The sequence below is a fragment of the Netta rufina genome, assembly GCF_964035555.1.
Source record: "Netta rufina genome assembly, chromosome: 11".
NCBI lineage: Eukaryota > Metazoa > Chordata > Aves > Anseriformes > Anatidae > Netta > Netta rufina.
In genome coordinates, this window is record NC_140134.1 from 3,598,444 (window position 1) to 3,612,775 (window position 14,332).

General features: G+C 35.2%; 1 protein-coding gene across 1 annotated transcript in view; it reads right to left on the bottom strand.

Moving 5' to 3' along the window:
* Positions 1-3,426: 3,426 nt before the first annotated feature.
* WDR72 (WD repeat domain 72) overlaps positions 3,427-14,332 on the bottom strand; it is a gene marked incomplete at both ends in the record, with an annotated part of 110,060 nt that continues 99,154 nt past the window's right edge. The window contains 2 exons of the mRNA XM_084293161.1: positions 3,427-3,482; positions 9,367-9,465. Coding sequence (XP_084149287.1) covers positions 3,427-3,482; positions 9,367-9,465 — 155 coding nt within the window. The remainder of the gene's footprint in view (positions 3,483-9,366; positions 9,466-14,332) is intronic.

Here is a 14,332-nt window from a genome sequence, read left to right on the forward strand (position 1 = left end):
TGTTTTTGTTGACATGGCCTGGTCATATGAGCACTAGTGCAAACATAAGTAAGGAGACATGAAAGCATATGGCTGGAATGGGGAGAAACTGCCCTGTTTAGTGGAAGGATGTCCTAATACTGCTTAAAATATGAAATGACAACTTGAGTTATAAGGTTTAAGAGACCCCATGATTTCTGGAGGAAGAAGAAGAAAAAGGACCTTTCTCCCTAAGAAATATAGCTATTTAAGACTTTTTAATTCCATATCTAAAACTTAGACAAGTACTCTAAAACATTAGTCTATGACTCGTTTGGCAGGATTCCTTCAGTGTAACACAATAGAAAAATATATTCATAATTACGTTGCAACTTCATTGTAACATCAATCTCCATAAACATGAACAGAATGGTACATCATAGTGCATTAGTACAGAACCTTTTCTTCTTTTCAATCATCATTTTGATACAAAAAGATTGTTCTAAGCAAGTTCATCTTGAGCATATAATATATTTTTGGTTATTTGAAAGACCTCCAGACCACACTGGAAAAATATTCATTCTATGTAATTAAAAAAGTTCCTGCCTTACTGTGATGACTTACCAACTGGTAGGCAGCTAAGCACCACCACACCACTCTCTCACTCCCCCTTCTCAGAAGGAAAGTGGGAGAAAATATGATGAAAGTAGAGAAAAGTTTGTGGGTTGAGATAAGGAGCAGTTTAATGAAAGGAAAAAAATGCAAAGGCCACATGGAAGCAAAAGGAGAAAATTTATTCTATACTTCCCATCAGTAAGCAATGTTCAGTTGGTTCTTGGAAAGCAGGTCCCCTGTACACTCAGAAACTCAGGACTTGGGAACACTTTCATAATGAGAATTCCACCTTTCTCCTTCTTCCACCCCAGATTTTATTGCTAAGCATTACATTATATGGCATGGAATACCCCTTTAGGTCAGCTGTCCTGGCTGTGCTCCTCCACACGTCTTGCCCACCCCAACCTACTGGCCTTTTGGGGCAGGGAGTTCGAGACACAGCTTCAATGCTGTGCCAGCACTGCTCAGAAATAGGCAGCAATATCAATGTTGTTCTAGCTAGGAGTGCAGAGCAGAGCACTATATAGGCTGCTGTGGGGAAAGTTAACTCCATCCCAGCCAGACCCAGAACACTTACCTTACTGATACTATAATTATAATTAGCAGAAAGCACGCATAAGCATGTGCCAAACACCAATCATCACTGCACAAATCATTCCAAAGGGCTGTCTGTATTGGCAGTCTGCTGATGTGCACTGCTTTGTGGAATTAAAGACAAGCAATCAAATATTGTGTTGCACAAATGTAATTGCTACCACAGAGATACTGGGTGTTATGGACAATGCCAATTCCTTGAGCTATGAAACCACATTGAACACTCAGTTTTTAAAATATCTAGCAGAAATTGTTTTAAGATTTCCTACTCTTGCACTAAGAACAGAGTTGGCCCAAGTGAACTGATACAAAGGAGTAATGTTTGTAGTGAAGGTAAATGGACATTTCAATGCCAATGGAAGAGTACTGCAGCAAAATAGAGGTGACTGTTGACAAGGATGTGTGGCAAAACAGATAGCAAATCCATGCCTTATAGTCCATTTGGTTTACTGTCTGCAAGGTACATGTATTGTTACTAAGTTCCTGTAGTTGTAGTTTTAATTTTATTTTTACCTTCTTGATGTTTTAATCTCTAATTTAATCATAAATTTAAGAAGAGGATACATGTCAGCTGAAGGCATGTTCTGCTTTCAGCTGTGCAGAACTTGTGTTATGCGAGTATAAATAAGTCTATGAAATTACTCCAGACATCCAGCATGCTAAGTGAAAGAATGAAGCCATTCCACTCAACATCTAGATTGTTTAGTCATGGTAATTCATACACAAGACTGTATAAACAAAAGATACGGTTTACATAGGAAAATGACTTCTAAGAATAAAGAAAGCTATTCCTGAAAAATACCAAATGTGTAAAACACATTGACTAATCTGTGAAAGATGTAATTTTCTGCAAGGCATGTAAAATTCCAGAAAAAGAACATTAAATAACTTTATTTTTTCCTGGGCTGCAGCCCATTTCAATGACATATACTTTAGCTGAATGCTAAATGCTGAATACACTAAAGCTGAATGCTTGCTTTAGCTGAAAGACTACTCCCATAATGCCCTTCAACTCAACATTTCTGAAGACCTCATACACTATAGCTTAGAGATACAGAGTCACAGGATATAAAAAAGAAAACAAACAAACAAAAGAATTCGTGTCTGTTTCACATTTAACCAAATTCATGTCATAGTACAGCAACAAGAACCTGGTTTTGTCACTCCTGCAGCCACATTTCCCCACAGGTAGGAGAGATTCATTGCCAGAGAATCTTTTCACACCAAAGAAATCTTCATTTTCCTTGTTAAGGCAGATTTTGGCTAACATTGCAGTTAGGAAGGATAGTATCAGGTGATGGCTTCCACCATGAGATACAGATCCAGAACACATCCACAAGTCCCTTTGACTTCATTAGCACTCCTACAATTGGTAATACAGAAAGTTTACCACTCTGTGTGGCTGTTCTTTGTCAAGCCAGCATAAATTTCTCAGAACTTTAGGAGATATGAGTCTAATCAACTGCACATATTTTCCAAACCTGTTTTTTTTTTTTTTTTAAATAAGGACAAAAAAGTTTAAATGTTTTTCCCCAAGAGCACAAATACAATTCAACAAAGTGCATCATTTGAGAATAGGACACAGATGGGCTTCTCCATATTCATACTGGCACCACATTTCTTCAGATGACAGTGCTGGCACTATTTATAAAAGGAAAATTTACATGCTAGAAAAGACCAGATTTAAAATCAATTATCCATGCTGTCCTGTGCACACAAAAATTTTACTTTATTGTTTCTAGATATTCCACATTTAATTCAAACTATACATTTTTCCTTTAAATCATAGAAAATTCTTGATTTTTTTTCAAATTTGTTTTTTGTTCAGTGTTAAAATGTTAATGGTAATAACAGTCAGAGCCAAGGAGAGAGAAAAAAATGAATTAGCTTGTTTAAATTAGTTGTATACAACAGAATATTAAAAGTGAGGCAAGAGTTTTATGGTCAGTCAATGTTGTAAGATTCGGAGTCACTACTTAAACTACTGAAAAATATCTCATAATAAGGACTTGATATTTTCTGTTAGAACTATTGAAATTAAATTGAATAAACATAAATCTATAAACAATTAAAGTGTGAATTGAAGTCAATAAATTAGCAAAAAGTGGCAGATCTTATGAAAGATATTTCTTCTGAAAATGAATTATTAAAGGTATAAGATAATAGCTACAGCAAGCTGTTCCATGTCCACACCACGTATGTCCTATTTATTGGCTGCTCTTTGGGATCTTCTCATTCTTTCAGCTAAGTAGGGTTTTTCTAACACACCTTACAGGAGCACACCTTAGATATCCATGGATGTGCCTTCATATCATCTGGAAAAGAAATAAATGTATTAATTTGGTTTAATGACTGTACAGTTTGAAGCAGTAAGCAAAAAATTTTTTAAATTATTTGACAATCTTTTGTTAGAGTAATAATTTATAACTTTTGTAATGGAAATAAAACTTTCAGCATCAACACACTAGGGTTAAAAAAAAGAGCACAAATATACCTCTAGAAAACTGTTCTGTTCTGTTTGCATCACAATTTCTATATTGCAAGAGGCAATGTGGAACCAAAATAGCTTAAGAAAATTTATAGCCTTCCCCAGAATTTTTGCTGAACAGTCCTACTCTCCTTTTTTTTTTTTTCTTCTTTTTTTTTTTCTTTTTTCCTCTTACTGTTTTCTCTCTCTCTCTCTCTCTTTTTTTTTTTTAACATCTTTTAACGGAACACTTTTTAGTGGATCAGCTGGAAGATAATTTCTGATAAAGTTAGTAAATTATTTATGTTTCCTCTGATAATACTATTTTCAAGTTTTATATATATCCTTTCCAGAGAAAATATTCTATAATAGCCATAAACAGCTATTATATCAACTATATGTATATATAACAGCTATATATATATATTATATCACAGAACTGATAGGAAGCTATATTAACAAGTCATTATAGTTTAACTCTGTCACAGTTAATTGGAATTCTACAGAAAAGCAATCTCAACCATCAATTTTTAGCTTCATGATTTTTTCCCATTTAATATATGACAACATTTACCACCTGAATTTAAAATAATGCTTCTATTAGAAACACTGTTTAAATAGACATGGCACACTTTATGAATACATGAGCACAGAGAAAGAAGCACACACTATTTTTTCCCAATATAATAGCTATCTTCTCAGTTTATCATATTATCATCTCTCTGCATATGTGTCATAAATGTCCACTGAGGTAGTCTTCTGTTTTTACACTTTGATTTACTATGTATAACCAAACAAAATCAACCAATCAAACAAAAAATGAGTCATAATACTTGCAACCCTGAATGCTGACAGGATGCGACATTGCATCTACTGCAGTGAAATTCTTATGGACTTTAATTTCTGGACTTACACCTAGCCAATAATATTTTATACACAGTTGATGAGTACTATGGGCTATCAGTGCCTGTGAACAGCCTCCAGCACTCCAGCTCACATCTACTGCTAACTACTATTGATGGTGATGCAAATACAAAAAAATAAAATCATGCTTTTCTAGGGTGCTGCACACACTTGTCAATCTACTGAATACCTCCTGCCAGCGTACTGAACAATATAGATAAAGATGACATAGTGCTGATGTAAATAACGTAGTCTTCAGTTGATGGAAGGAACTTGGAGCTAGTAACAATATTCAAGAAAGTAATTATAACTTGGTTGATAACAAGATAATCACAATTGTAGCGGTGAATATTTAAGCACACTGTGGCTAATAGGAATCTATTCTTCTTGATACATCTCCATATTCTCATTTCTATTTGCTGCAATTCCTTTTCTAACAGATGGTACTTTAGGAGCAGTCAGAGACCTTTCTCATCTCTGTGACAAGGTCTACCTAGGACATGCAACTATGTTAGCCTGTGAAAACTGCTTGTATTTTCACTATTAAGTGTTATACAACCAGAATTACATTACGTCCTGAATGAAGAAGGAAAAATATAGTATGTACAATGTTTTTGCAATGAACGCATGGGAGGATCATGAGCTGCAGAAGGCGCCACTTGACTCAGCCAGTCTTCCTGGCTACTGAAGGCCATAAGTATATAGATTTCTCACTATTTACATGGTTTTCATGTAAGAGATAGAAAACCCATTTATAATTTAAATCTACAGCTTTCGGTTGTTTTTTGTTTCTTTGCTTGATTTTGAGCTGTTCAGGGTCAATTTCCCTGTATTACCTAGCAAAATAATAAACTACTGCCTAGTCTGGTGCAAAATCTGCATTGGAGGAAATAAGAAGCAAGGGATATCTGTGCCTACATTGTTGCTCCTAACTCCAGCTCCAATCTATTCATTTTTCTCATAAGAGTTATGCTTGCAGAAGCCTCCTTAGTGGGACTGCAGCCCATATGGAAGCTAAGACATCTCCAGCTGTGTCAAGTCATGCTGCATTCCTCTCAGATTTTAACCGACAAAATTCTGAGCATTTTCAATTCCCTTAAAATTTATCTTAAGCAACTCCCTTTGAATAGGGTGATCTGCCTTTAGGAGTGTGAATTTTCCACCATTGTTTACACAAGAAAACTTGGGTGAGTAGCTCAGACCTAGAACTCTAACTTGGACACCTAAGTTTGGCCAGTTTCAGCCTCCTTCTCAATTTCTCTAAATGTGGAAAATTTGACTGATAAAATGGAAAACTGTGCTGAGAATATTTATACTGAAGAAGCATTCTAAGTGATACCAAACTCTTTATGGGGGGTTGGTATGATTAAAAGTTAAGTTCTGCAAAAGGCTGTTGCAATTCTTATCTGATTATTATGTTCAAGGCAAGAGCAGAGGCAAGTTTGAAAAGCCAAGGCTTTGCATATCAAACAGAAGTAGTCCTCAGCATGTGGGGAAAATGGCAGTGATAAACCTACTATTAGGCATCTGGGAGAGAAACCCTGTATCTCCGCTGTGTGTGGGCTAAAATAGACATGAACCACTATCACGGATAATGGCAGCTTGTAGGCACATGAAGGGAGAAACTAAAATCTATTTCGCTTAGACAAGAAACTGCAGTCTGATATTTACCTGTGTCCATCACAAGTGAAAAGTGTTTGCTGTGAATTATCCAAGAGAAAAGTGCAGGTTGAAGGGTTTCATTTCCCATCTAAGAGTAGTTCGGATCACACATTGAATATAAGAAATCACAGGTAAATCTCAGACTGGGGTCTTGGGTAGTCAGATAGATTCCTGCCATCAGAGTATATATGTTTTTCCATGACTGCTGGAAGCCTACATCTGGAGCAGTGAGATAATGTGCAGACATGTAGAAAGTGTGAAAGCAAAACTAGCCAAGTATGCTTTATGTGATTTTAGAAAACTAAGATCACTTTGAAAATAATTCTAAGTCTAATGTCAAGGTTAGATACTGTACCTTTCAGCATCAGAAAACACAGTACACAGATGTGTCTGTTAATGGCTGCTCTATGCATCTAAAGCCTTACTGATTCTGGTAGAAGTTGTCATAAATAACCTTTTCTTGAAATAGTTGGAATTTCTTACAGGTATATTGTCATACTTTCACCTTTTCCCCATCAGAAGAGATAAATAAAGTCAACATATTTCTTAATGTCACTTTTGTGCATATATCAACATATGGTAAGCAAACTGCAACAGATTCTGCAAAAAATACATACATACAACTCTTACATAAAAACAAATTTGTAAGTTTGCTGAGACTTTGAATATGAGAGAGAGTGCTTCTAAAGTCCCAGGATTCATCAAATCAAATTCTGACCTCCCAGGCACTCTCAAATTCCAAGATCCATTCTGAAGTTAAAGCATCTGAGAAACACTACAGATAATCATACCCAAGTGAATGTCGCATTATTGTTTCAATGTTTGCTTCTAAAAGTAAGTAGTAAGTTTTAAGAGAATGTATTCTGTTACCAAATCTTTCCTTTCAAACAAGCACTTCTGTCAGAAGTGTCTTAATTTCTTATCACAGAATTTCATCCGCACAAGGAGCAATAAATAATTCATGTTCCTAGCTCTTTGTTGTGTGTCCCTGAACTGCACAGAGCTGGAAGGCTGACAGCTGTGTCAGGACAAGCACCAAAGATCTGACATGACAAGTGACTAACAAGTTTCTTTCAGTCTATAGTGAAAGAAGACAATGGCATATAGTGCAAAAACGAAATCCTGAAACAAAATGAAACTGTTTCTTTCTCTTTACCTAAGTGTTTGCTATGAGCTTATTTCTGACCCATAACCTCTGGTCATTTTATAGTACTGCCCAACCCCCTTTACTCCTCACATTCGCCTGGCCATTTACGCCTGTCCACGGATCAATATGAGCAATTCTTGGAGAAATACGATGTCTCCATGACAACCAAGCCACAAATTCTCAGTGGAAAGCAGTGAGACCAGTAGTGAAATCTCCTGAGGTTTTCAGACCTAGAAGACAAGATGTCTTAAAATGCAGGAATGGACAGAAACAAAAGCCAGAGTAATTCATTGTTTATTACCAGTTTAATGATGTCAGATAGACTGAATGGAACTCAGTTTTTAAGTTTATATGCTTTATCAACATGTATTTTTGCTAGTCAATATTCACCTCCTGACAGTTTTTTATTCTTTCCATATAGTCATGCAGAAGGCAGAATTGGATATTCAAGTTTCCATCCAAATGCGTGCATTTTGCCCCACAGAATAATTTAAATCAAGATTAAAATTAAAGCTATCTTAAGGGCACATTAATTCTCACCTCAGTGCGTTAGTACCACTTTGTTTAAATTCTTTCTCACTTCCAAACAGATCAGAACTTGGATGGCCAATCCACATTTTTGTGCATACTCGTAGAAGAGACTACAGATATTTTCTGAAGGAGGTGTCATCTGCCACAGATAGCTTGATGTAGCCTTGATAAGAAATTAAACTGGTCTCCTTTTCAAGTAGCTTACCTATTTCTTTCTAAATCTCATGCTGCCTTCTGCTGTACAGCAGTGAGTCCAAGACAATGTGGCTTTAAAGTGAATATGGATTTACAATTCATTGGTTTCAATTATTCTAACGTATACTGGTGTTCACTTCTGTGGAAAAGATGAAAAGGGAATGTAGTTCAAATCAGGTATATGACAGCAGTTGAACTCCCAAGGAATCTTGGAGGAGTGGAGTGCACTGAAATATAATCCCCCAGACAGGGGTCCTTTCTGGGTTCTGAGATGACTTAGGGGACCTGACATGGATTTCAGACTGCACCCTTTGACTGAAAATTAAATCTCAGCAGTGTTCCTTGGGGAAGGATCAGGGGACTGTTGGCAGCTGCCCCCTGTCAGCACAGGCTGCAAGATTTGGAAATCTCTTAACTAAGCTGACAGGCCGCAGAGACGATGAATCAAAAATATGATACACGGATCAGCACACAAAGATGCAAGAGGGTACACAGACACCAGATAAGGCAGGAAAGGAAAATACCACGTTAAGAAAGATGTTTAACTCTTTCACTAATGAGTGCTACATCCAGGTTACATATATGTTGTATGTGGGTCAAACTCACAGCTTGTTTGAAAGATCTTAATATTCAGTCACACAGAACATTTTTAATCATCTGTGACTGGATACATTTGATATTTAATTGTTTCCCTTTGGGAATCATTTAATAAATTTCTTAGATATCCCATAACTAGAAAGATAATGAAACTACATGAAGATAAATCTTTTAGTCACCAAAAATAATGCACTTTATGGATGTTCCTCTATTTAGCTGAATCAATGTTAAGAGTCATTAAAATGAAATCATGATTGTGAACTGATTTAGAGAAAAGAATCAAGCTACTCAACACTACCAATTTGCTTTCCTCCAGAGATACAGTGTTTGAATGTCCACTGCTACATTCAACTGCAGTATATACAGTGCTTCTAAGTTTTCATAATCTCATGCTACCTTCAAAGGGTCAGACATCATACATATATTAACTAAGCAGTATAGTCCAAAACTAATTATAATGAACTGGTAGTGTCAGCTTTCTTTTTGGTCATAAAGCCTTTATCCTTTCTAAGACCTGAATTGTTGATGAAAGAGGAAAGGATAACAGCTCCATACTGTGACCCCTGGAGGTGACCATTAATTTGACATTGCAGCTGCTAAAAAGGAAACAGCATTACAATGTGCCTTTTTCACAGACCCAAAAGCTGCGTCAGATTTATCACTTGATACTTGGTGACTGTCTTTAAATAGTTCTCACCTGGACTCTCAGACTCTTCCAAGACACATCTGTCAGGCACATCCTCCACATCTTGGAAGTTTGCTGAGTTTGAGCTCTTGTCATGCTTCAGTGCACTAACTGGAGCAATAAAGAATAAAAACAGGGGGAGAGAGAAATGTAATATATCCAGAAACAAAGACTTCCTGATCTTCTGCAGATCATTCAATGCTGAAAATATAAATTATAAACTCAAATGATAGATTTAAATAAAACCAAAACTCAAAGTACATATATGCAACCATAACGCATTTGAAAAGTCTATAGACAAGAATTCATCTGGGGAGAAGTTTGAGGCATTGGCTTAAATTTGATCTCTTTGAAGTAAAGAACAAACAACAAGATTTTTTTTTCTTATATAAGCCAAAAATAATAAATTAATTTAGTAGTCATAATAAGTGCTTTTCTGTTTCAGTAAAGAACCCAGTAAACAACAAAAAAGACCAATTAGCTGGTTTTGCAACTACTGGAGTCATTCACCAGGAGAGAAATTACATCCATTTTAAGATTAAAACATGTTGAATATAACAAGCTTGAATCTGTAATAAAATTAGTTATAATTATAATATATATGTTTATAACTACATAATATATATAGCTATAATAGCATGCAGAAGAAAATAGACTCAATTGCAGTTTAGATATGGTAAAATTTGATTTCATTTACTTAATCGCTAAAACCATTTTAATTTTAGAGTAGAAAAATATTTTAATGGAAATAGTTATTTGTCTGTATATGACTTTTTAATTCTCTTGGTTTAAAAAAAAAATCACGAGTTTTGCTGAAAAGAATAAAGGTTTTTATCTTGACAATGTTAATTTCTCTCTCCTGCTCAATATCTTCATATGGAACCAAAAATGCATTAAAGAAGAACAAAGAGTAGATCTCAAATTTTCAGTCCCATTAAAACTCTGATTAATTAAAAGCTGATCTCATTTCTTAAATAAATGGTGCTGACTTGTTTTTTCCCTAATATCTACAAAACTAAGAAAAGTTCCAGGCTTCCAGTCCATGTGGGTTGGGATCACAATGGCTATAAACAATTCCAGCACAGATTTATCCTGTTTTTAAAACAAGTACCATTTAAAGAAAGAATTATTCCGTTTTAACTTTTGATGGATTTGTTTTTGTTTTTTACCGGACCAATTTAAATTTGCCAAAATTATGAGTGAATTAACAAGGCATCAGGGCATTATTAAGGCAGGAAGACCTCAAAATACACATATTCCACTTCGACATTCTTCACTTTCCATCAGCTTGCAGCTATTGATCCCAGGTCACCAAAAGTTTCCATCATTCTTGACTCCTACACCTACACAGGATCCGCTTGAAGCAATCATGCTTCAGCACAATTGTGGAGTTAGACCCTTGAAAATACAACATTAAAACAGAATAAAATAGTAAAATCTTTGATACTAACACTGCACATTTCAACTGAAAAAAAATAGTTTCCTAAAAACATCTGCTGCAGATGGCAACCAAGCAAAAGCAGTCTTTAAGTTTCTAACCATACAGCTAGTAAACGTGTAACAACAGTCAACTTATCCACATAAAGAGGCGTTTTAGTTCATACCTCTACCACTGAAGTGTTGACAAAATTATCTGCATGAGGTGCATTGACAGTGAAGAACAACTTACAGTAAATAAAATATGTTCTTGTTCATTCAAGAAAATGCTACAACATGTGCTGGAAGAAATGTTTTCATAGATGTCTGTGGTTTTGTCTGATTTTTACAATATTTAAATAATTTTCAAATTTATATGAAGGCCAGGTTTCCCACTTCAAAAAGACAAACTGGAAACCACAAGTGTGTGTATTGTATTTATATATTTGTTCTGTGACAGATTTATTAGAACATTCTTTCTAAAACAGTTCTTCCTATTAAGCACCGAGCTCTGCTGTGCTGAGTGATAGATAGAGCCATTACAGCTGTACGAATTTAGAAGTCAGAACTCCTCTGAAGTAGAGCAATAGGAAAATTTCCAACAGAGAATACTATGATAAAAGGGAGAAAACAAAACATACAGCTATGACTCTGGAGAGGATGAGAAAAATCACAATAGCTATCTTCTCTAAACAACATAACAGTCACCAAAAATTCAGAGTTAGACTTTCAAAATGAATGGACCTGAAGTTCCTGACTTGAGGATAAGTTGTGAGGTGTATTTTTATCCAGTAAGTAACTCTGAGTGGCCATCCTTTTCAAACTATCACTGTTTTTCTTGGGTCTAGTTACTAAAAGCTAGGTAATATTAGTTTAATTAAGGTAAGGTGATTCCAAGGGAAGAAGAATGCTTACTTGATGTCTAATTTAAAATGTGGTGTGATGTTGAGGCAAAATTCACACCTCTGAAAAAAATCTTTGGGGCACCTATGCGGGAAGGACCAAACAGTATAAACTCATTATCATATGTAACATATGCAATGCATTTTCCCTTCTGTTCAGCCCTTTCTGTCAAATCAAATACAAAGAAGACAATATGTAGCTGGGGTACTGGGCACACAATCCTTTAGCCATTTCCTAAACTGGACTTGAAATCTTGCCTCTCAGATGAAATACATGCAGAATGTGAACTATTTTTGACACAAAGTGTGTCCAAAAACATAGCGGAGTGAGGGCTCTGAATCAGGCCAGGACCAAACATGCAAAAGAGACGTATTAGAGGGTTTTGTTAGGACATAGATTTAAGGACAGAATCACAAAATCAGAAAGTAAGGAGAGAGAAGGTTTGAAAGAGATGATGAAGAGCTCTGATTTAGTTGTTTATTCTGCAATCATGACAAACATCAGTGGAACCACCAGATCTGATTCTCTTCATTATCACATATCTGTTTGAGTTCTGATAATGAAGAGAAGACAGCTATAAGGAGGTCCATACACAGATGGCATACATCAGAAAGAAAGTGTGAATTGAACAAGAAAGAAATCAAATGAGAGTCTAGCAGATCCCTGGACAAAACAGAAGAATCTCCATGTGATATGCTTAAGTAAAGATTGCAGAGATAAGGGGAGATTCTTCAGAAGATGGAGTCAGAGGAGCCCAAGAGAGACAAAATTGATTTAAAAAAGGGTCATGGGTAGAGCTCATACCATCCGACTAATGATGGAAAACAACAATGAAACGCTGTCATCAATAGTTGATTGGGAAAGAGCTGTTAGCAACAAATTTGAGGAAGTGGAATGTACAGATGGGAAGGGTTTTCACAGCGATGGAGAAGCAGATCTCTAGATAACTAAAGTAAAAAGCTGCTGGAGAATGATGTTCAGCCAGCAAGGGTGAGGTCAGCAAGTGAATGTTTCAGAAAACCAGGATAAGGTCACTGGTGCAAGTGAGGGATGAGTATCTTAGCTTTGTCACTTACCTCTAAATACACATATCTCCCTAGATAATACAGGCAAATAAACTTCACAATATCCTAGTTTGTGAAGTTATATAATAGTGCATGCAGTGCGAAAAGAAAGGGACCTAGGCAAAGGTCTTCACATCTTTTTTTTTTTTTTTAAACACACAATAAATGTATTACATGCTCTATTTGAAGAGGAAGGTTCCTTAAAAATATCACAAAAGACAGAAGAACAAAGGGAATTGAAAAGTTAAAAATAAGACAAGAACAGTCTGGCCCAAATAAAGAGTGAAAGTTAAAAAATGGCATTATGTAATCATGGAAAAAAATCAAAAAATTGTAAAACTGAAACCTACTTTACTGTATTCTCAGCTACAGGAATGTGATTTTATGTTCAAATATCAATAGGGGAAATATTGTTTTGAATTGATTATACCTAGGTTATTGATGGAATTTCAGAACTGATGTAACCATAAATGGTATGATCATTACTTATTCTGAGGATATTCCATCTTATTCTGGACTTAAATGGACCTTAACATTATGTTTGTTTCCATTTGAAAGCTAATTTATGTAGCTGAAGTGATGTAAATTTCTGGAGTTCAAATAAACCCCAAATCTATGTGTCAGAGAAAAAGGTTAGGAAACAAAAATTTCTGACATAACCCCAATGATATGTTCTTTATCCATGTTTTCTTAAAACACGGATAGTAGAAATTACCCTTGTTAGCATGGAAGTAAGGAAAAAGGACAGATTTCATAGATGCAAAAGACCTTGAACTTCATATGTAAAGTGATGTAAATCTTCATTGTATAGAATCAATCTTGAGGACTGTGGTAATTTTTCTGATATATCTTAATAAGCTCTTCAGAGTTGTTTACTGAATTTGATTCTCTTATATTAAAACATTAAAAAAGAAAGAAAAAGACAAGATAAGTATGGAATTTAGAATGGTAAATGAATGTTATCAGATCAGAGTATTCAATGAAACATTTATGTAAATAGTTTCCAAATATTTCAAGTTCCAAAAAAATAAAAACAAATTATTTACAAAGAGATCACAAACTCATTTGTGACCTGCCTGTGAAAGAACAGTCTTCTTGTAAAAGAGCTGTTAAATGATAAGCTGTTCTTTGTGAATATGTACTAATCACTGATTACAGCAACAGCTAATCACTATCTTATTTCTATATGTTTTGTTTGAACTCTGAAAAGCCTTGTTCCATGCTGGAAAGAAACATCAGACACTAAAGTTTAGGTAACCTGTTCTGCATACCGATTTTCACAGGGCAGATATATTGGAGAAAGTTTGCATAACGCAGGTGAATCAACCAATTCACATTTTTTGATAATATGCCTTTTTTATTAATAAGGTGGATTAATAAATTAGACACAGTGTGTCTGCAGAGAAAACAGTAACATATTTGTCATTCAATATGTGACATTTCAAAACAAGCTGAAAACAAAACAAAAATTATTTTTCATTCAAAGATATTAGGTAAGATTGGCTATAGGTTATACGTGTAGTTATGGTCCAATGCAGAACATAAACCAACCTGAATTTAAGTAAAACCGCAGGAAAAAAAGGTATGTAAAAGAA